The sequence below is a fragment of the Anguilla anguilla genome, chromosome 3 (assembly GCF_013347855.1).
Source record: "Anguilla anguilla isolate fAngAng1 chromosome 3, fAngAng1.pri, whole genome shotgun sequence".
In the NCBI taxonomy this organism is placed as follows: Eukaryota; Metazoa; Chordata; class Actinopteri; order Anguilliformes; family Anguillidae; genus Anguilla; species Anguilla anguilla.
In genome coordinates, this window is record NC_049203.1 from 27,024,734 (window position 1) to 27,048,281 (window position 23,548).

General features: G+C 41.6%; 1 protein-coding gene across 2 annotated transcripts in view; it reads right to left on the bottom strand.

The window, feature by feature from the left end:
• The window catches only part of slc9a7 (solute carrier family 9 member 7), a 55,199-nt gene extending 34,904 nt beyond the window's left edge, over positions 1-20,295 (bottom strand). The window contains exons 1-3 of one of the 2 annotated variants that reach the window (XM_035410736.1): positions 19,865-20,295; positions 3,941-4,143; positions 574-651 (exon numbers count right to left, since the gene is read on the bottom strand). In XM_035410736.1, coding sequence (XP_035266627.1) covers positions 574-651; positions 3,941-4,143; positions 19,865-20,150 — 567 coding nt within the window. In that variant the 5' untranslated portion in view covers positions 20,151-20,295. The remainder of the gene's footprint in view (positions 1-573; positions 652-3,940; positions 4,144-19,864) is intronic. The other variant, XM_035410737.1, reaches the window with a different exon arrangement.
• Between the last annotated feature and the right edge of the window lie 3,253 nt (positions 20,296-23,548).

Here is a 23,548-nt window from a genome sequence, read left to right on the forward strand (position 1 = left end):
CTCCTGTTTGACAAGGAGTGCCTTTCGAAAAACAGCCAGTATAACAAGACCTCCGCTGCCCACTTCCTTTAACCATAAGCCGCATCTGGAAAAAAAACTTGAGGGCGAACGTGAGACGCTCAGCACCACGAGTTTCAGCGGCAGGCAGAAGAAAAACAAGCAGGCCGTCGGGGTGCCAGGCTAACCCATGCGAGGAACTGAGACACCTGGTCTGAACTTCCTCCCGCGAGAGATGATTATATTCAGAACGCGACTGCCCGGCCAATTGGGGCATTTCCGCTGCACGCCACGGACCAATCAGAAGAGCTCCTCCTGGCAGTGGGTATAGCAGCTGCGCTTTGCTGATGCGCGGGCTCAGGTTTCCACAGAAGTGCCATCAACGCAGTCAACCGCCCGGAGGATAGAAAGCGCTGTGCAGCGACGCGCAGCAACTGTAACAGCCCTGTCACACGCACGCCGGCCGACTCAGAGTAACCAATCAGACACGAGCCTGAGCTACTTCTGTAAAGAGGGCTCAAGATTTAAGAACTGAATTCTGTCTCGAGTGAGTTGCCGTGTGCACACGCCACTTACCTTTTTAAGGCTATATCCAGCATGAAAAATAATTGGAGGTAGCAAAATATTGAAGAACACCTCTGGATCGAACGTGACCTGGAAAACAAAAAAAAGGGAAGTTAACATTATTAACTGGAAAATTATGTTCATAAAGTGCATCGTGGCTACAATAATCAAAAGCAAAAAGAAGGCGATCATTCGTGGCGCTTAGATTAAAGTGTTGGTTCGCTTTCTGGAGTTTTTTCAAATATTATTTCAGTTCTAGAATATTTTTTTGATTGGCTCTGGCAGCTTTTGTGTGCAATGAAAAGTATTTTAGAAATTTTGATATTAAGCTTCTACCAGGATAACAATGGCTGGTGCAGCGGCACCGGCAAGGAAGAAATATACTTCCAGCACCTCCAAAGTGCAGTGACATTTGGCTGTACATATGAACAGATCAATTTTGCAGCTAAACACCCAGAAAATTTAACTATCCATTTAAGGTTCCAGCAATGAGCCCTAAATAAATCATAACTAAGATTGATTTATGCCATTATGAAACAGTTGATTTGGAATGCATGTTAATAATAGCTTTGTCTTGCAGTGTCAATCTTAAACACTAAATATCTTATTAACATAACATAACATAACATGACGTACGTAACATAACTATGAGAACAGGCCACTCAACCCAACAATGCTTGCCATTTTCCAACCACTAAAGGTACCTAGTGCTCACCATTTCCCAACAAACTAGATAGTATCTAGCACCGTACCAAGCCAGGTCTTGAAAACCCCGGAGTTTCTGCTTCTACTACTCTCGGTGAGAAAAAATACTTCCTAATGTCTGTGCGAAATTCACCTTTGCCAGTTCCCATTTATGTCCCCTACTTCTGCTGACAGAACTCAACCTGAAGAATCTCTTGTAGTTCACTTTGTTAATCCCTTTAATGAATTTAAAAGCCTCAATCAAATCACCCGCAAGTCTCCTTTTACTAAACTGGAAGAGATTAAGCATCCTAAATCTTTCCTCACAACATTTATCTTTCAAACCAGGAACCAACTTAGTTGCCCTTCTTTGAACCTTTTCCAGAGCCCCTATATCATCTTTCTTGTAACAAGGGCCCCAGAACTGCAGACAAGTATTGTATAAGTATAACTTCCTTGAATTTATACTGAGTATTTTTGTAGGAAGCAACTGAACACACCTGACTGATCAGGAACACCTGTGCAGCTATTTGTCCCAAACATCATGGTACTCTGAAATGGAGGGGCTATGTATATGTATATAAAACTGCTACTAAAAATCTGTACTTTAACCACACATTTGCTCAGAAAATCCACAACTGGGGATTGCAGAGTCAAATCAATTAAAAAAAAATGTTTTTGTCCCATACATTATGGAGTTTACTTTATGTAATATCACAAGCCTTGTTACAATCAAAACATCTGCCAGCTTCCTCAAATAATGCCAAAAGGATGTTGTTATTTTCAAAAACTGTGTCTCTAATGATAGACTTCAGTTATTTTACAAATGATGGAAGTTAAACTGTCAGGCCTGTAGTTCCAGTGGCCTGGTATTACTCCAGTTTCTAATGACTGTTATAATATACCTGCCAGTGGTTTAAAGATGATACTCTTAGGTATCTGCCACGACTGCTGCCTTATTTAACTTTAGCTTATGTAATTCATCTAGTAGCCTACTTCTTTATCCCCTATCTCTATATCTGCTAAAATATTCTGAGTACTGAATATCCCTCCTGGCCTATGAGTAACTTCCTGTCTGGTAAAACCCTCAACAAAGTAACTATTTAAGGCATCAGCAATATCCTTATTCTTATCAAGCAACGCTCTATAAGTTAAATGCTTCTTAAATTAGTTAAATTATCAGGGAACATCAATTAACAATAAAAATCTGCTTGATCAATTTTACAGTACCTGTCACAAAGCCATTTGTGAGGGTTGAGTGATGTTCACTTTTGGAAAGCCATTGCAATAAATGGTAGTCTTAAACATGTCACTTAAACAGGGTCTGAAGTATGACCAAAACCCCATAAACCTGTACACTTACAGAAGCCTCCCCCTCTCACTTCAGAACTTAAATTTCTTGCCTCAGTCCCTCCTCGGCGTGCTACATACTTCCAAAATAAATAAAAAAATGTCTTCCACATAGAAATATATATATATGGCTATATTTATTTCACAACTTCCTGTGTCCCAGTCAAGGGTTTATGATTCACGTGGTGGGTTCCTTTTTACGAAATGAAAAGCGAGGCGTGAAGTGCCAAACAGAGGGTGCGGACTGTGGAGTGCAGGAGAAATATCACTCAACATAAAGCAGTCAGATTTATGGGGCAGCATTGCAGAGAAGCAGTTAAAGAGCTGGGCTTGTAACTCAGACTGTGGGTTCCAAACCCAGGTGGAGCACTGATACTCAAGCTTTGTTTGTGTATTGCGTGTGAAAAAAAATCTAAACTGTTCAGTTTCTCTGGATAAGGGTGACCACTAAGAAAATAAATACTGCTATAAAATAAATACCATATTCCACAAGTTCCCCCACAGGCAGGGGGTTTACTAATGCATATGACACAACAAGCTGTAACCACTCAGCTGAGTTTCTTGTGAGATTTCCACATGCATGATATACCATTCTATTCCTTTACATAACAGAGAAAAGAGAAAACTGACTGAAAAAAGTCATCTTATCTACATTAAAGGAAGCCCAGACAGCCCGACTTATTCTCTATGTGTGGGTGCTGGAACTCAGTGTACCAAAGCAGTTTAGCACAAGGTCAGCTTTACTCCAACTGTTTATCAGTTTTCACTAGTGACCAGCGATAGGAACCTGTATTTTGTCTTTCCACTCTATAGGAAATAAAACCAAGGCACCAGCCGGGGGTTATGGTGATTACCTGATCAGCCACAAACCACACACATTGCTTCCAAGGCTGAAAGTGGCTACTCAATAAAAAAAAAAACTAGCGTTTCCCTGCTGACTGCACTAGACTGAATATTTGGGTGCCCCATTCATCAGCTCATTCACTGACTCACTAGATCTCACTTCCTCACTAACTCACTTACTAGATCTCACTCACTCACTAGATCCCACTCACTCACTAGACCTCACTCACACTCACTAGACTTCACTAACACACACTAGATCTCACTCACTCGCTAGTCCTCACTCACTTACTACACCTCACAGACTCACTCACTCAATAGACCTCACTGACTCACTCACTCACTGACTCATTCACTCAGTAGACCTCACTGACTCACTAGATCTCACTGACTCACTCACTCACTAGACCTAACTGACTTACTCACTCACTAGATCTCACTGACTCACTCACTAGACCTCACTGACTCACTAGATCTTACTCTCAGTCTCTGAGGGGTGTACCTTGCGCAGCATGTCGTTCTGCTCCACATTGTGGATCTCACGGGAGTTGATCTCGCCCTTCAGTGTGTACTCAAAGAACTTCCCGCTGACGTTGAGCAGGAGCGTGCTGACAGGCCCCGTCTTCAGGGAGCAGCTAGGTGGGGTCTTGTTGTGGTAGCTGGTGGAGGAGATGCCGTAGCGGAAGATGACCCCTACCAGCAATCCTGGGGAGCAAGGGGATGGGCGGGGGGGACACAGAGGACAGCAATTGTAACTTTTTAGAATCTTTAAAAACTTTTTACACTTTCCCCAATTTGGAACATCCACATGCATTCATAAGCCATGCTTATTGCTGCAACTTCCACTGTCAATACAGGAAAGCACAGACAAGCACGTTTTCTCCTCCAAAACAAGTGACATCAAGCCGCCATTTCTTTCCACACTACAGTCCACAAATTGAGCTTGTACATAACTTCAGCAAAACCTATTAGCACACGCAAACCAAATAACACAAACACTGCTTGGTGCAACACAAATAACATGACCATGGTCATGTTATTGGTTTTGCTCGTGATGAAGGTCTTAGTAAACCAAGCCCTTTATGTGCACCTTGAGCAAGCAGAAGGTACCTGATTGGCCAGAGGGGCTGCTGGAGAGTGATGACACGCGGTCATCAGGGATCAGTCAGTGCGTTTACATGAACAGTTTAAATCGATCTATATTAATAGCTCGATTTGGCCAAAGATGAGATTTAATTGGATTATTGTTGTTATCCCAATATACATGACTCGGAAAGAATTGATTTATTGACCGAAGTTTGTCTGACGAAGGCTTCTTACAAATCCTGCTTCCTCCAATTTTGTCGCAACTTTTTTGAATAGTTTGCCATTCCGTGTTTTTTTAGGATATTTGACTCCTTTAGTTGCGATAGCATGAAGTTGGTCTCCTTGTCCGTCCAGAAATGTGTTTTATTCGCCATGATACTAGGGATGGCAAAACGGAGCTTTAGAATGTCGCCAGCAGTGTATGCGCGTGAGCTCGACAATGCATTTCTCGCAAAAAAGGTTGTTTGTTGCCTTTTTTTTCTTAGTTCATTACAGCGGTGATAGAAGTGACACTAATTAAGTGGTACTGTGCTGTCAGCCTTTATTGATCGCCGTACAAGGTTAATGTGAAGTAGCTAGCACAATCGGACAGCACTAAACCATAAAAATGTACTTTGAATGGTACTTGCTCAATCGAACATTAAATGTGAAAAACATTTGATTATAGTCAGCGGCACCGAAATGTTCTGTCACACCCTCAATAAAAGTCCCAGTAGAAGATTAAATTAAATCTTTTAAAGTTATATGTTTTCTGAAACGTTATCGATTCCGCTTGGCCACCGTGAGCATATAGTTGCTATGTAAATTACGGAACATGCGCAGAACGCCTAGGCCAATTTTTGGCCTACTGAAGCGTATACATGCTGTAGTAAATCGACCCACAACCGCATTATCTAGGTATGTTAGTCCGACTATGAAAAAAACCACTTTGTATGATTTCAGTCGGACTACGATGTTTACATGATTTTTAAAAGTCCAGTTTTAGCCGGACTAAAACAATAAATCAACTTTTTCAAACATCATGTAAACCCACTGACTGACTCTCCTCCTTCCTACGGACAATTACGCACCAGCCGGCCACAGTCAACACAGGCACAGTCTGAATTTGATAGCAGACCGTGGGGCGCATTCATTCATTGGAGCAGGGTCTTAACAGTATGAGCCACCCAGCTGCCCCACAAGCACACCACCAAGGCCCCACAGCTTATAACATATCCCCCAATCTGTGGAATTTGGTCAAGTTGCAAGAATATATATTTCAGGTGTCAGCAAAGATGCTCTGACAACCAGCCTTGAAGTGCACATAACTGGGCGAAATAACCCAGATTGATCATTGTTATTGCTGCAAACTTCCAAGAAATGCAATGTACATGGGTTTCTATGATTATATTTAGGTATTACAGTGCCTTCACCCTTTTGAACTTTTTCACATTTTGCCCCAGTACACCTTAATATTTTAATGCATAATTATGTATTTATCAACTCCAGTACCAATGCAATAAAAACATTTGATGCAAAAATATTTTTATGCAACAACTTTTTACAAAAATTTAAGTGTTATATTCATCTTACCTGGTATGTCTGTGTGAGTTGTGTATTTAAATTCTCCCAAGCAAATTTTTTCTAGCTCTGAGAGTAAGACGGTGTTAATGGTCAGCAATTTTTGGGTCATACCACAGATATCCTTTTTTTCCCCTTAAATATTTCCGGCCCAATATGTGGCTGAATAGATGCAGTTTGTAATTTCCAGTGATTTGGAACAGCAGCCGCGTTCAGGCATGAGCCATTTTAGAGTGCAGAAATCCAGTTCCATTCCAAAAACCATGGTGGCGCCAGCCTGCTTTGTTTCACACCACAGCCCACAGGCGAGCTCATATGGAATTGCATTGGTGGAAGACCTTTCATATGCGGCTTGGGCATACACCCGATCGACAAGTCGGGGTCGCTAGAGAGCAGTGAAATGTGGAACCCAACCAACTGAACGCACCATCACCTTGGGCAGCACAATCGCCAATTGTGTACCCCCCTATGGAGCTAACGACCACATTTGGCGCTGGCATGAATTTGGCACTATCCATGCATCACAGTGTGCCTTAACCGAATGAGCCACCCAGTAGCTCTCACATCACAGATTGTCAATGGGATTTAAGTCTGGGCTTTGTCTGGGCCATTCCAGAACACCGACCAGCTTTGCGCTTTTTTGCAATAAAACCCCCAAACATCTGCCGACAGATCAGAACACTCTTCAGGATGCAGGGGTGGATGTGTCACAGTGACTACTGTCCACAGAAGATTTCACAAACGGTACTACAGAGGCTAGCCGGTTAGGGTATGAGTCCTGATTACTGCATTAGCGACTCCTACTGGTTGGTTGTGGCGCCTGTCCAGCGGGGAGGGGATCCGGGGGAGATAGCGTGAACCTCCGCGCACGTTACGCTCTCCTAGTGAAACTCCTCGCTGTCAGGTGAAAAGAAGCGGCTGGCGACTCCACATGTATCGGAGGAGGCATGTGGCAGTCTAAACCCTCCCCAGTCCGACAGAGGATAGCGCATTGACCAGGACTGTGGCTGGTCCACACGGGGAATTTGTATAACGACTAAATTGGAAAGAAAATGGGAGAAAAATGGAAACAATAAATGAATAAATAAAAGCTGAGAATCCGCACTTTAACAACGTGTTATTTGTTGAATTACAAATATAAAATTGTGGAGTACAGAACCAAACCAAGAAAAAAAAGAATAGAATAGAACAGAATTAATGTAATTCTGAAGGCATCTATACACATACCTCATGTTGACGTTATAGAGAGTTACTTATATGAGCAGGGGAAAAGCCCATTTCAGTATATTTTAGTGTTACTTTACAACAGGAAAAACAAGAAAAAAATCTGTGAAGGGTGAAAACCTTCTTAAGGCACTGTACATTGTAGGTTGGGGGTATTTGGCAGATTGACTAGAGTATTATATTTAACATACATTTCCCCCATGCTCCCCACACACACACGTACACACACACACAAATACACACAGACACACAAAGACACAAACAGGCATAGACACAAACAAACACAGACAGACACTGGAAAATTCTGCTTACTTTCTTTCCCCCCCCCCAAACAAGTCCACCTCCACAATCCAAGCTATTTTCAAGCCACCAGGACCAAAAATATGAGAAAGTGCGTTTATTCTTCTGAGCATATTTCCCTGCATTTCTGCCACACGCCCCTTACTTCTATAACTTCCATTCCGCACAGCGTAATCTACTTAAATAATTCTGCAAATCGGTTTTAACGGGCACACAAACCCTGTTAATCACTTCTCATGGCAGGCTGGAAGCAGAGCGATAATGATGGGAGACTGGGCCTGCTGCCGCTGCTGCTGCTGCTGCTGCTGTGGCTTTCAGATACCTGGAGAGCCTCATCTCAGAGGACTAATTACACACACGTACAGAGGCATACACACACACACACAAACTGTGTGTAAACACACACAGTCCACTGTGGGCAAGCACACACGCGTGTGCAAAAACATACGCACACGTGTGCATACTCATAAGCCTGCCTCCACGCACGCATGCACGGATGGACATACGCACACACGCACAAAGGAAAGCAGGTCTGAGCATCATTCAGTGCCCAGCACAAAAGCGTTTCACAGATGAAGCTGTAGACCTGATACTAAGCACACTGTGACATGACACCCAGTGAACAGGACTGGGTCAGGACAGAGCTGCATTCAGGACCATAAGCCCCTCATACTGAAAACGGAGGAAAGAACTCCCCTCTCTACTGAGAGCATGAAATAAATAAATACACTAACAATACTACTACTACTACTAATAATAATAATAATAATAATAAAGGTTAGTCATACAATATATGAAAACTCAATTCATAAAAACAAAAGCGAACATAAAACAACAGGGAATATGAATGATACAACAAATACAATATAATAGGACTAATACAGAATGATAAAAGTATGTGATACTGCTGGAACTAGTTTGACCCCATCGTTAGTCAACCTGTGACAAGTGTGCTCTAATCTGTAAAAGTGTTTCAGCCATTAAAAAAGTCAGCAATTGGGAAAGATTTGCATTTTCAAAATGCTGTTTGCAAATCATGAATTCAGTGACCCTTAATAGCCTTCATGCACAATCAATACATATAGCTCAATGCATTTTATAGAGGATAAAAACAACTATACTTAGGCTACTGCATAACTCCCAGTATCTTTTTGAGAGTGATCTATTGTTCTGTGCGTGGTGGACTGTGGGTTTGGCGAATACAGCGAGATATGTAGGAAAGTACCTACCAGTCCAACCTGCCATTAAAGCAGAAGTAAATTTACCACATTTGGCAAGTACCGAATGTGGTAAATGCACATTTCAATTAAATCTTTGTCACTGGACAAAGGGTCTGTAGGTTTTTTGTTTCTACCTTAAAAATCAGCAAAGAAATCAGACCCAAGAAGCCAGGTGTGGTGAGTGACCCCTGTAAATCAACGGTTTTAATTAATCAACTGAATGCTGAATAACAACCCAACCCTGACGCTTTCCACGGCCAGGGATGCAATGGATAGCAGGCACTTGATGAACATGAAGTTCAATTTTCTTTTTTTTTCTTTTTTTTTTAAACATCACAGTGGTTGCAGAGACATGTATTCCGTTTAAATATCCCAGAGCGAACAACCCTGTGACAGAACCCTCTCTGTCCTCCAGATCATTCTCCCTGCCAAGCCCACAAAGCAGGGCTATCGTAAGGGCTTACTGCTACAGAACTAGCCCACAGCAACAGCTGGTTTTGTTTTGTCTGTCAGAAATCTGAGAAATCCTTCTCCAGCACAATGGCGGATGAACTGACCGCTACAGTCCAGACAACAGCTGCGAGTACTGCATCTTAAAGGAGCAGACCCACATACTGTAAGAAGAACAGATGCACTCTATGCCAATAGCTGAACTGCAACATCCAGGTCAAACATGCATTCACCAAGGGAAAAGTTGGCTAACATGTGTAAACAAATTCAAACTTCTTTCAGGGAATCACAAATGCTTACTTTTGAGAATTTAAATGTAAACTAAGGAACTTTCTGCAGGTTATTGGTATCATTTCAGTGTAATTGCAAAACCTGCAGACCCTGTGGCTTTCCAGAGATGCAGATTCCTACATTAGTGGGTGCTTTTGTCCAGTGACAAAGATTTAATTAAAATGTGCATTTACCACATTAGGTACTTGCCAAATGTGGTAAATTTACTTCTGCTTTAATGGCAGGTTGGACTGGTAGGTACTTTCCTGAGGCGGCATAGCTCAGGAGGTAAGAGTGGTTGTCTGGCAGTTGGAGGGTTGCTGGTTCGAGCCCCCGCCCTCGGCGTGTCCCTGAGCAAGACACCTAACCCCTAATTGCTCCCAATGAGTTGATTGGTACCTTGCATGGCAGCCTTTCACCGTTGGTGTGTGTGTGTGTGTGTGAATGGGAGGCATAAATTGTAAAGTGCTTTGGATACAGGTATACAATAGCAACTATAGGCCACTTGGGGGTTTGTTACATACAAACAGACTGGATATGTGAACAGATTAATTCACTTTTACTGATATTTATGTTTATAAACATGAATATCAGTTTATTTTTTATCTTGCCAGAACTTATTTCTTTGAGTGCAGTGGTCGCAGGTTATATATGCCTTAAAATGCCTAATGAAATAGTTCCAACTAAAAATGATATTCAACATCATAGTCTGAGATCAATTAGGTACACGTTACATTGGCATTTTAAGCATTTAGCTTACGCTCTTATCCAGAGCCATTTACAATCAGAGCAAGGTAATATACAGTACATATACATGCGCAGATTCTGCAGGTGTGCCACTGCTGTACAAGCTGCTTTGGAGTTACTTGAACTGCATTTTCTTGCTATTGATCACAAACCCACAAAAGCCCCAACAACTGTTACTGTAAAGCCAGAAGCTTGTCAAAAACTACTCTAAATATCTAAAACGCCTTTCATCACACATAAAAACTGTCAGGAACAATCAAAACATACACAAAAAATGAAATGCCACCCTAAAATACCAGGAAGTGACCTATTCCTTTAACTGCCTGCAAGGCAATGTGCAACGAACCAAAATGGCTTCCCACGCAGACGAAGTCAAGAAATCAAGTAATTAAATACTCATTTCTCCAGTGTAAATGAAATATTATTGATGTCATATTTGTTCCCAACTTAAAAGAATCATGATGAAATTCCCTATCCTCCAATAGTTGGGTAGCAGTGTAGTTAGGGAAGTTGGTAACTGTTACAGCACTGGGCTTGAAACCAAAAGGTTGCAGCTTCGATCCCCAGATAAGACACTGCCGTTGTACCCCTGAGCAAGGTACTCAACCCAAATTGGGTATATACCAACCCAAATGTACAGTACATATATAGTTGTATATATGGATAAATATGTAAAAATGCAAATGCTTTGTCAATTGCTCTAGGTAAGAGCGTCTGGTAAACGCCTGAAAAGTAAATGAAATGTAGTCACGTCGACTAAATCAACATCATTGGCAAATAAAACACAACCTTTAATATTACATTATTCAACAGTAACCGTGACAGGGGAAAACAGATGGCGGCAAAGGCTGAACGCGCATCGAGGCACAGTAAAGCAAGTATTTCATGATCTTATAAATGCACTGCATGGAAAAGAACCAAAAAACAAACGCGAAAAACGTTTTTTTATTTTGTATTTATTTATTTATTTTAACATAAAATCCGCATAACACCCAGACGTACTTCAGTCAGGAGGCTGCATCAGAAAAATAGACCGAGGAGCAGTGTGTCGTCTTATGAGGATTGTACGCACGTGCAAGGAAATATGACCCTTGAACCAGTGCAGACAGTCGCAAACAATTAATGCATTTGGTATTTGCCTGAAAAACAGAACGGACACGAGGTGTAATTTTGGGACAGACCGCGCTGCATTACAAAGCGCATGTTCTGCCTGCCTGAGCATCAGGAAGCGGGCTGAACCGAAGTATTGTGGGAAAACTCGATCGGTCCATTTCAGCCACAGGGACAATGAAGCACAGCACTCGATCTGCGGTTAGCATTCCGCAGGCATACCAGCGCGCTTCAGGGAGAGACTTCAGCCTCCCACATCTGTGCCGCACATTCGCGAGGCCCGTCTGCAGCAGACTCGAAGCTTACTGAACCAGCGCGGGAGCTGGGTACGCTTCTGACCCATGCCTTTATGGCAGCGGCTCACAAAGCTAGGGTCCTCAGCAAAAACGGGAAAAAATGTATAATTATCGCGATACAGAAAATACTATTTCCATATTTCACAAAATAACACATTTCATATAAAAAACCTACCTTTTCCTGATTGTACATCCTTTGATAATCAATACTTGGTAACACTTTGACTCAGAATTATTAAATAATCTCTTGTATATTAAAAATATTTATGGCACATATCTTCTGTATATAAGATTTAGACATGAGATACTGTACAGTGGCATCATGATATAGGCATGTTTCTTTGTACTCATGCAGTATATAGACACCTCATTGCAGTTTGTAGTAGCCACAGGACAAGGTCAGTTGCTGACCAATTTATTAGGTTGGTGACCTTCATGGGGTGGTAAAAGGGGGTCTGGATATGACACATTATGGGAACCCCTGGCTGACTGGACCACTCCAGATAGGGGTGAACCCACCCAGCACCCAGCTTGTCACATTAGTACTAGAGGGAAGGACATTTTCACTGAGCAAATAAATATAATAAACATGAGTGCCCATCACATTCGTCTGATTCTAAACCATAAAACCACATTCTTACATTGTTTTATCTTATCGCATTGTTTACTTATCTCTCTCTCTCTCTCTCTCTCTCTCTCTCTCTCTCTCTCTCTCTCTCTCTCTCTCTCTCTCTCTCTCTCTCTCTCTCTCTCTCTCTCTCTCTCTCTCTCTCTTTCTCTCTCTCTCTCTCTCTCTCTCTCTCTTTCTCTTTCTCTCTCTTTCTCTCTCTCTCTCTCTCTCTCTCTCTCTCCACATCTACATTTTTGCATCCGTCTTGAGCAGATGCTATCCTTTCATACTGCAAAAGTTCTCCAAAAGGAATGTGAAGCAGCTCATTTTATAGTTTACTTTCTGGGTTTAAAAAAAAATATCATTTCAGTTTTAGTGTGTCTTTGAATGACCTATAGTTTTGTGAGCAATGAAGAATATTGTAAATTTTTACTGAAGTTTCTGATGACCTGTTGCCTTTACAATTCCTGGTGTTGGGGTATTTATTTATTTATTATTGTGAATAAACACCATAAAATGAATCAGTTCATGTATGTACAGCCTCTGGAAATAATGTCGCTTTACAAGCTGCTGGAGTTACTTGAAGTGTATTTTCTTTAGATCACAAACTCCAATCCTTACATCAGTCAAAGTGAAACTGGCTGGGTGCCAGAACCACCTATAAGCCTGAACAATATTTTTTATTAGACATAAGTTTGTCTTAAGCAAATGATCACTTTAAGCAACTCCTCCCTGGAAAACACCACAGCGGCCGTGTAGTCCAATTACACACCTCAAAACAATGAACAAGGACACTGCACCTGAAGAGGGAGGCAGGCAGGCATGTATGAGTCAGCAGTATAGGAATATCGGCTGTGCTGAAAAAAAGGGGGGGCACTAGACTATAGAGTAATGTAAAAGTAACTGAAGAGTAATGCAAGAGTAATGTCTTACACCCCCTCCAGTCATCCAGCTTGAAAACAAACACTGGAGCCATTAAGCTCAGCTTTAACTTAATTCATTGGGAAAAGACCTCCTTTTTGCATTCTCTGCAAAATTGAATAAACTCCATCAGACAGTGGCTAGGAAGGGGGGGGTGGGGATTCCCTCTCCATTATTCCTGAGACTGTAGAGGAACCGTTTTACATTAGGCTAGATTGTTCAGGCTGGCTACAGGGGCTAAAAATTGAAAATTAGCCTTGGGCCACCTCCAGCACAATACACTGTGCGCACAAACATCCATGCTAAGAAGCATCCATTGTCCCAGCATATAAATAAATTAAATAAAGAAATACTATTAAGAGGACTGAATAGCTGAGGGCTTCAATAAATAGCTTGCATTCAGCAGTCTCTGAGAAAGAAAGAGTAAGAGAGAGACAGTTAGTGAGAGAAGGAATGATAAGGGGAACGATAAAGAAAGACACGCTGTACCAACGCTGGCTAAGAATAAGAGGTCTACTTATGGTCATAAGGCTGTTAGTGGATTCCGCTAGTCCTGCCATAACAGGGCCCAGCTTCCTGGGTGTTAAGGCCAGTGGGTAAGAGTACTGCCTCATAGGAGAGCAGAGACTGTGACTTCACAGGGGTGACCTTGTCCTGAAGGTCAGGGGGACAGACTCCCTTAGCCCTAAAACCCCAGTACACATTAAACAGGGTCACACCACACCAATGACCTCAAACTAAGAATGCACAGAAACAGGTCAGAAGGAGGAGCAAAGAAACCTCTTCAGATATGTTAAAATGATTAACAGCACAGGTCAAAGGGAGGACTCTTATCTGCGATCCACCGGTGAGAGAGCTACAAAGGCACGCCCGCAATTAGCCTGACACTGCATGCATTTTTAAACAAGAAAACAAAGGATGTCCAATGACAGCTGCAATTCCATTGTATTTCCGCGATCGAGGTGGAAGGCTGAGGGCTAGCTCATTAGCATTCCCTAAAATGAGCCGAAACAGCCGCTTGCTGTTGTTCCACACTGCAATCCAACAGCTAGCCCACTGCAGCTGCAGCACCGATTTGGATGCATGGTGCGTTTCAAAAAGTATTTGTCATAATACACTTCATGACACGTCCCAGCCAATGAACACATTGCAAATTTGGTAACGGATTGGGCCCAGCCAGTGAGGTGCATCCCAGCAGTCTACACCAGGCCCCTAACCTGATGTGCCAGGAGTAACAGAGCAACAGTTTCTGTATTTGAACGCAGGTGGTTGTGATTATAAATACAGGTCAGAACATTTCCAAACACAAGAGAGGCCATCAGTTAGCCTATTAATGACAGGGAGAATACCAACACTGGATACACTACTTAGATATCAGTCACAGATGGCATTAGGATTTCCAACTGCACTGTGTTACCTGGGAAATCCTGCATTTCAGATAAAAGTGGTCTGTCCTGTACAAAATGCCATCCTGACCCTTTTGTGCTTTGCACTTCCTGATTTCAGGTTGCTTCATGGTTAGCAAACACTCAAATTGTATTAGCCTAAATAGAAAAAAAGACTGCACAGCTAAAAATTCAGAAGCTGGTCACCGTAGCGCTGCGATTGACGTTGAGGGAATTTTGCATCCAAAATCACCTGGAATGTCCCCAAACACTCATTCTGGAATCTCACACGAAAGACACACAGCAGCAAAGCTTCCCTATATAAAGAAAGACTGCTTTGTTCAGAGACATGCCAGTCTGATAGCTTGTGGGGCTGCCAGGCGAGAGATATGCCAGTTTGACAGTTTGGTTCCCCTGGGTGTAATCTATACCTAACTTTAAATGAAGCATAGTGTCAGTGCTCTGACCTGCTCCACTGTGATATGTAATTCTTTATTTCCCAATGCAAGGGATGTTCTAAGGTCTACAGGTCCATGCTGTTCATTAATGCAACATATCCTTCCCTTGGAGTAACGCTTACGTCCATTACAAAGTTTATTTACTGTCGCATTGCTTAGCACAGGTCTTGACATTGGATGCTGTGGCAAGCTTTGTTTGTAAGTCAGGAGAGGGTGACAGGAAATGGAAGACATATTTCATCAGAACCGGGCGCCACGCTCATTAATCCCCTAAAGGTGTTCCTGGCTCTCCTTCAGGCTGAAACAGAAAATGCACCAAAGATGCACTGGCTCAAACCAGCCACACAAACTGAAATGTAACTGAACAGCCTGGCAGCTCTCCCACTAGCGCATGCACTCGGACGCTAACACACACGCACACACTCACTGGGAAGCATGAAAGTGCTTTTAAACAGACAACTCCGTGCTACTGTCAATATCGACAAGAGAAAGCAGCACTTATTCACATTGTTGAAACGGTAGCGTACACTGTGGTTTGACTCTGCCACAGCCACACAGACGTTGATGACGCCGCGTGCGAACGCCGACGTGGCATCCCCCGTCTGTCTCTACGCCACTCCGCCACTCAGCAGCAGGTCTGACAGCTTTGGCACAGTTCTGTTGACATTCTGTCAACCACAAAGCCCGAAAGGGAACTCAGCCAAAAATAATCATTTAAAAAGTTGATCCTCACCTTCTGAATAATTTATCCACCTAATTTCTAATGCATCACACACGCCACTCTATCCCATAACAGAGAAAATGAACAGACAATGATGTCATTCAGGTACTCGCCCTCTACCCCTTCTATAGAGAATGGTTTCAGATCATTTACTGGCTGACATTCAGATGTAGCTAAAACAAAACTCCAAGCCTTCAGTTATCTTAAATGTGATGACTGTGATTTGACAAAGCATTGATTTTTCACCATTAAACAGCATTCTTCAATTCAAGTGAATGGAGGTGGACATGCATTAATTTCATGGTAAGAGGAGGAGACATGACATCATCACTTCAAGTTGTTTTTTGCAGATATGATCAAAATATTTGGTTTTCACACAAAAGTACAAGTCATACCAATGGAGCATTCAAAGTAGCCTAATGTCTCGGCAGTTCCTATTCGAGTTATTACAATTTGCCACCTGCTAACACGAGGGAAACAACACAATAATAATAACTGATAATATGGCCAGGCCTGGTTTCCACTAGTCAAAGACTGTCTGTAGTTCAAATGCAAGCAATTCTAAACCCTTGCCAACCAGACAGAGAATAAAATATTTGCAAACAACAGACGGAATAAAAAACTCATTTTCTAAAGTAGCTAACAGGGCCCCGTCAGCATTCTCGCTGCATGGGTGAATTGGCTCACATTTCTTTTAATTGAGAAAGCCAGCGTTGCTTTTTACTAGATAGGTACTTTTGTTCGCAACACACGGCCGTTATCTAACAGTGCCGAGAAACAGCAGGGGGAGAGAGACAGAGGGAGGGGAGCGAGGGGGTCTGTAGGCGTGTCATATTTCAGGGGGAGGAATGGCCCAGGAACACTGGGAGTTGAGGATAAAGACCAGCTCACCCTGGTTACAGCACTTCAGTTTCATCTTGCAACAACATCTAATTTCAGCATCCTCTCGAGAACAGGAGAAAAGGCATTAACGCTGAAAAACCGCTATCTGCTGATAGCAAAACAGGGGAAAATGAGGAAACGCTGAAGAAACCTTACAGCAACTTTACAGCAGCCTTATTCTTTACGGTCTTGCCCATTTCCCTCACTATAGAGTGTGTCCCAAACTCAAAAAGAAAGACGTCACACAGTGGCCTCCTATGGACGCCTCCAATGCAAAGCAGACAGAAAATGTTTCTCATCATGAAGAGTTCTGCAGACTTTGAGGAAAAGACGACAACACTACACAGAGTCACGTGAGACCAGCTCATAAAAACAGCTTTCCTGGCATTAGCAGGGTCTCCACATATTGTTTTGTTTAACAAAAACTCAACCAAAATGTCCCTATTATTTCACAGGAGGATCCAACAATTTTCACTGCAGCTCTTGCACGGACTAATACATTATGGATCACCTTTTAAATAAAATGTTGATATGAAGACACAATAGAAGCTTGTTCACAAAATGAATAGACCTCCCATAATAAACATGCCCTTAAACCAGAAAAAAAAAAAAATATATATATATATATATATTTTTTCTCTCTAAATTGTATGAGCCATTGGGAAAATATTTTAATATGGAAAATATTATGGGTGGACAAGGGGTAAATATGAAATGCTTTGCTCCCACTGAACACTTTTCAATAATAACCGTTTCATTCTTCCTCATTCAGGAAGTTGCTGATGTTCTTACAGTGACGTGTAGGACTCAGTGTTATTCCCGGCTCCGACTTCGTGACTTTGTGAGGTAAAGTTATGCCCAGTGTCAGGGTACCAGCAAGGTGACCTGAGACAATACATTTCATATGGAAAACTACACCTCTACCTGAAAGAGACCTACAAAGGGAAACCACACACACACACAACACACACAAGAAACCTCAGTCGTGAAGAACCCCACAGTGTCAGTTCGGAGGACAACTGAGAATAAAATGTTTCACATTTGAAGTTGTCACCTGAATCTGTCACATACATTACATTTTCAAAAGACACAAGCAAACGTTCTGGCACACCAATGAAAGTGACATATGCCTGTATATAATAAGGAATCTCTGGGCAGGCCTCTGCAACTGAAAAACATCCACAGAACAGCTCTCCTCTGTATGGTAGTTTCAAAGTTCTGGACAACTTAATAACTGCAAATGAACCAGACATCAACAAATCACATCCTGGAATATGCACCTGAGAGCAATTTCTGGTGCAAATTCTAGTGTGTGAAATTATCCATTTCATAGATCAACACATCATTTTAAATATGATCATATCGCTAATTGTTTTAAGATGTCTCTCAGTGCCAAAGCTAGTTATTCTACAGCAATGATAACTCACTCACAAAATGTGCCTGGACCTTTGCATGAAAATGAATCGGACCCACTCACTCACACAGGTTTACTATTGCTGTGGCTTAAGAGGGAGGCAGGAAACAGATGTGATGTCAGTAATAAATATGTATCTGAGACTGGCATTGTGTGTTCCATCAATCTACTAAAGAGAATCCCAACAGACCGAGACCACAGATCTCATCCTCTTCAGCCTCTTCTTATACATTCAGCTAATTTAATTTTCCCATCAGTAAGAGTACCCCAGCCCAGCATGACATCATCACTACCACCAGGGACCAACAGTAGAGAAAGACGATAAATGGTTGACTCCTGATCTTCAGTCGACAAAGTCAGACCAGGTCCTGCCTTGAGGCATGGTCTCTCTGACCAGTTTCAATAATATGGGGTTCTCTCACTTTCACATCCTAGTCTGGTTAGCCAACATTTCACAATAATAGTGTCTATTCAGCAACCAAGTGTTTTCTACTGAAAGGTCTCTTAAGAATACATGTCTCTGTGAGAGTGTAGGCTACATTTTGTCCAATTAAATGGGTAGTACACCTTGAATGCAAGCCTGCAATACATAGGCCTATATGACCCAGATTACACTTCACATTTGTGGGATTTTTAAAGTACATGGAAAAACTGTGCCACCTCATGTGCTTATCTAAATAAGGTAAAGATAAAAAATTTTTATCTTGTTTTATCTTGTTGTTGCCTTGTGATTTTTGCTTTGTTGATTTTATTGTAAAGCACTTTGTGACGTCTGCTCTTGAAATGTGCTATATAAATAAACGTATTATTATTATTATTATTATAATGAAGGGATCGGGACTGTTTATGGTACGTCAATTTAATTTTCCAGATGGAAACAAGTGCGTTCGTAGACCTGGTGTGACTGTCGGTGCACGCGTGTGGGAAATTGGAGAGTACTACCACTGTCATCAACACGGCTGAGGCAGCTGCGCTCTGTGAACTAGCCAACACTGTGCCATTTGTCAATAAACACACTAGGGCATGCCAATAATACAACAGCCTACAGGTATGACAAGCAGGCCTGACTCAAGAAATAGAGGGAAGATGCAAGGAGGTGGGACAATGGGGACTGAGTGAGTCATTCAATAATAACCACAGGTCAATTAGGTTTAATCGTTAGCTTAGCTAGCTATAAACCTCACTAGGCAGCTAGGCTGAAGCTAAAATACTTTTAAGAGTACTTCCGAACGTCGTGACATGAGATTATACAACAGAAACGAATTGTGTAAGATGCTGGCGCACCACATTTCATTTGGTTAGGTAGCCTACAATTGGATCATCACGTCTATTTTTCATGATAGTCTGTCTAACGACTAAGCATCCATTGAGTCGCTTAATGTAACTAGTCTGCTGCAAAGAAGTGAACGCGCTGAACTGACGAGGGTTATAGCAAGTAAATACCAGAAATCAGTTATAATTTCAATCCAATCACGATACAGGGTTTAGCTCGTAAGCGTCAAATTGCACGAACCTATTTGGCCTGCTGTGCACGATGATACCACAAATATTTTGCACCGTTATTCATTTAAGGTCAATTTCGTCATAATTCCCTTTATCTGTAACCTTGCTCAGTTGAAACTTAGCCGACGCAAATTATATATCTCTAGGTTAGCACACAGGTTAGTTCGAGGTTTTGGCAAGCTATGTGACATGAAATGCGTCTCGTTAAACAGCTATAGCGACGGCAAGCTAGCTAGCTATAAAGATGGCAACAAAAAAATAAATCTTACCGTATATCATGGCCAACCCAGTCTCGTGCAAAAAACGGACTCTTCTGTGTTTGAAAAGCCAGATGGTAAGAATGGTTAATGTCAGTAGTAAAATGAATGTCAGTAAATTCACGCTGTCCTGTCTATGACTTTCCTCAGCCTCCTTTTCGGTGGCAAGTTCCTCCATACCGCTGTCCTCGGCGTTCATCTCACAAACATGTGATATCAAGTACATTAAAATAGGAAACAACGTATTCCTTCCGAAAACATGAAACGTCCAAGACTTTGGCTTGTCGACGAATGCCATGGTGCAAGATGCTGGTAGCAGACTGTCTCCTCTGGTCCGTAGAACGGCGTAAGGGACAGAGTATATAGATAGACAATCTAGAACCGTGAAACCTTCGTCTGCAGCCTGTTCAACCTTTTAAAGACACACTGCGCCGTTTTGTGGACGCACTGCAGCTAGAAATTGTAGTGCCCCCCTAGATAAAGAACAAATCGACTGACAACTAGTTTTAAGGTACACCGAGTAAAAACGAATGAGATATTTCCTCACAACATTTATTATAAAAAAAGAGGGGAACACTGTTGCAAATTGGAAACCTATACTGTTTGTATTTTATATATGCATGAATGTTATTTTTATACATCTATGTATACAATAAACAAAGTAATGTTTATTACATGCATCTCAAGTTTGTAACATAATAAACAATAAGCAGCACTGTTTTTCTTGGGTTGTTGGAATAAGAAATAATAGATTTATAATATGTGAACAGATTTAGTCACGTGTTCTTCCTCTTGCATGCTTCAGGTTACATCATGTATTGCCTGCATTAGATAAGATTATCCTCAAATGCAAATTTAAAAAAAAATTAATTAAAAAAACGTTACTGAACAAAAATACTCAAGTGTATTCAAGTACAAGTGTTTAGATTTCACCCGCACAACTTGTGGAACAGCAACTAATTTCCATAGTTTGCTATCTGCATTTAAGGAGAAAACATAAACAGGCATATGAGTTTTACATACATTTATGTAAAGAGATTGCATGAATTTTAAGAAACAAGTGAAAACATGACTGTTTACTCTCTTCTGTTAATTCTCTTCCTTTCCAAGATGAGGTTTTTTTATTTGCTGCATCAGTATTTAAGACATGATACTTTGAAGTACAAATTATCACACAAAACTGGATATGATAACTTTAGCATGTCACAAGGGCCGAATAAGATGATTGAAAGTTAGGGTCATTTATGAGGAAAGAAGGGGTGTGTGTGCGTCTGTGTGTGTGGAAAATGAGGATCTTATGAACCTTGCCTATTAAATATAATAATAGTAGCTAACATAGCACCACAATGGAATGCATCCTCAGCATCCCAACATGGATTTTTCCCACATATTTGCTTTAATTTATAAATGAATATTTTTGTAGGGCAATGGTTTTGACCATGTGCTCCCTGCTGCCTGCAGTTGGGTTGTAGGTCTATTATCTATAGTCAGCAGAGTACAAAACCAAGCAGAAACGATTATCCCCATGCAGCTGTGGGAAGGCAAAAAAAAAAAAAAATCGAGCACTTCTGTGCCCTCTACACCTCAGCTTAAATCCAGCACAATGATTCCTGGAGACTGCAAATTGCAATCAGTCATCTACAGATGAGCAATCTTTTAAACAAGGAGAGAAGAGATTGATTCGGACTGGTGAACTAGTTCATTATGCTGGACAATGGGACACTGTCTGAAGGTCTTTAGTGCTTCTAATCACCACACAGCTGCATGAGTCAATCTGCCAGGCCTGCGTTTTCCCTGATCAGTGCACATGCTGAGTCCCCCCACAGTAAATGACACCCTGCAACTGACAGTGCACCATCAATCCAGCACAGCTTCACTGCAGAGCCTATCTCCCGCACCAGCCCGGAGACGAAGCAGCAGGGGCCGCTTTCAATTTCTTTTGCACCAATCCTGAGCCTCAGTCGGAGCACGATACATAATGGATGCTATGTTTCATTAAAGTAATGTTGCCGTTACTGGAACACGGTTGAAGCTTCGTATTAAACGAGGAGATGTTAGTGATGTGAATTAATTAGTCGAAACAAGGATGTGCAAGTTGTGCTAAAACAGCCTACATTTGTTTTCTGTTTTGAATGGCAATAATTACTCAAATGGGGATATGATATGCCACACAAATGGCGAATTATTATTGTCTAAGTTAAATTGAAATGCAAGCTTGCGAAGGGCAAGAGGACACAGTCATGAATGTTAAATATCATTTTCACATAAATATAATTCTTGTTTTTCTGAATCTCTTTGTCTCTGCTGTTCGTGACAACTGTGGTAATCTATTAGCTGCTAAATGTATAACGACAGCCTTTAGTGAAAAGTTCAACCTTACCCTCAGTGACCCTTGAAGATTTAACACTGGTTTAGAGAGGTCCGTTTGCTTTTATCAAATCAATGTGAATGCACACAATATATGAGTAATCAGACTAACCTGAAATCGGGGCCATTCTAGGCCATTTTAATCTGGGCATCAGTTTGCAACAATATTTCATAGTTAATCATCTGAGCTCAAACAATCGCGTGGCTTGCCTCTTTCCTGACGAGGCTCCATGGTATAAACGTTGTCTCCGTAAATTGCACTGTAAAAATCACAGTCGGTAGCAACAGCGCAGTGCAGACGCTGTGCAGTTTCTGTTTCTACTTATCCTTTACTTCACCTTTACCTTCAACCTGTCGTTATTGCGGGTGTGCATAGAACCTACTTGGTTTTAAGTTCCTCAGATGTGACCAAAGCTGCAATGGAAGAAAATCAGTGTGAAGTTGCGCCCTCTAGTGTTAACACAAATATAGTAAAATGCAAATATGGGAAAATGCGGCATCTTGTTACAAGCGTCAATGCAATCAGTCTGATTTAGCAGGGTTTCTATAGGCTACTCTAATTACCGTTCCGAGGTGAAAGTGGTTCTCTATCCAGTCAGATAAAAACGGTCTTCTGTGAATCATGTGACTAATCATGTGATTGTATGTATTTTGACAACGTTTATTACTTTCTTCCTGCAGGATCAGCGCAATATTGAACATAGCTGTCAATGAGCCACCCGGGAAGAGTTGGCCTATCATTGAAATTAAGAACTATTTTGGAGTTAATCTTTGCGCTAAATGCATGGCCCCTGACTAAATAATGCACACCCATCCTTATTTCTAAGGCAGCCCTTGTAGAAATTTAGATGAGATTCCTCTTTATCTATAAATTCGAAATATGCCATCTGATCTCAGTGCGCCAGTATTTTCACGACTGTGAGATATCTGCAGCACATGACATACAATCATGTTATCCTTGAAATATCAAAACGCATTTTCAAGAAACTTTTATTGCCTGCTATGATTCGGCCTGAGTGTCCACGAGTAAACAGGACTATAGGAAAGGTGTTCGTTTTTTCCAAAGCAGTCTCCTTGCCTACTTTGCAATTATGGCTCAGTAATGAAGTCAGCGGAAATTTATTTCATCGCATGTGTTAGACTTTCACATTGCACCTCTCAAATCATCAGTGTTGATTGTCACATAGCAATGATTGACAGCAATGTTCTCACATCGTTGTGTGCTTTATTCAGTGTTATGAGAACCGCAGACATGTGACAGGCAGTGTGTGTGTGTGTGTGTGTGTGTGTGCCACTGCAACATGCACTCTAAATTATAAAGGGAAGTAA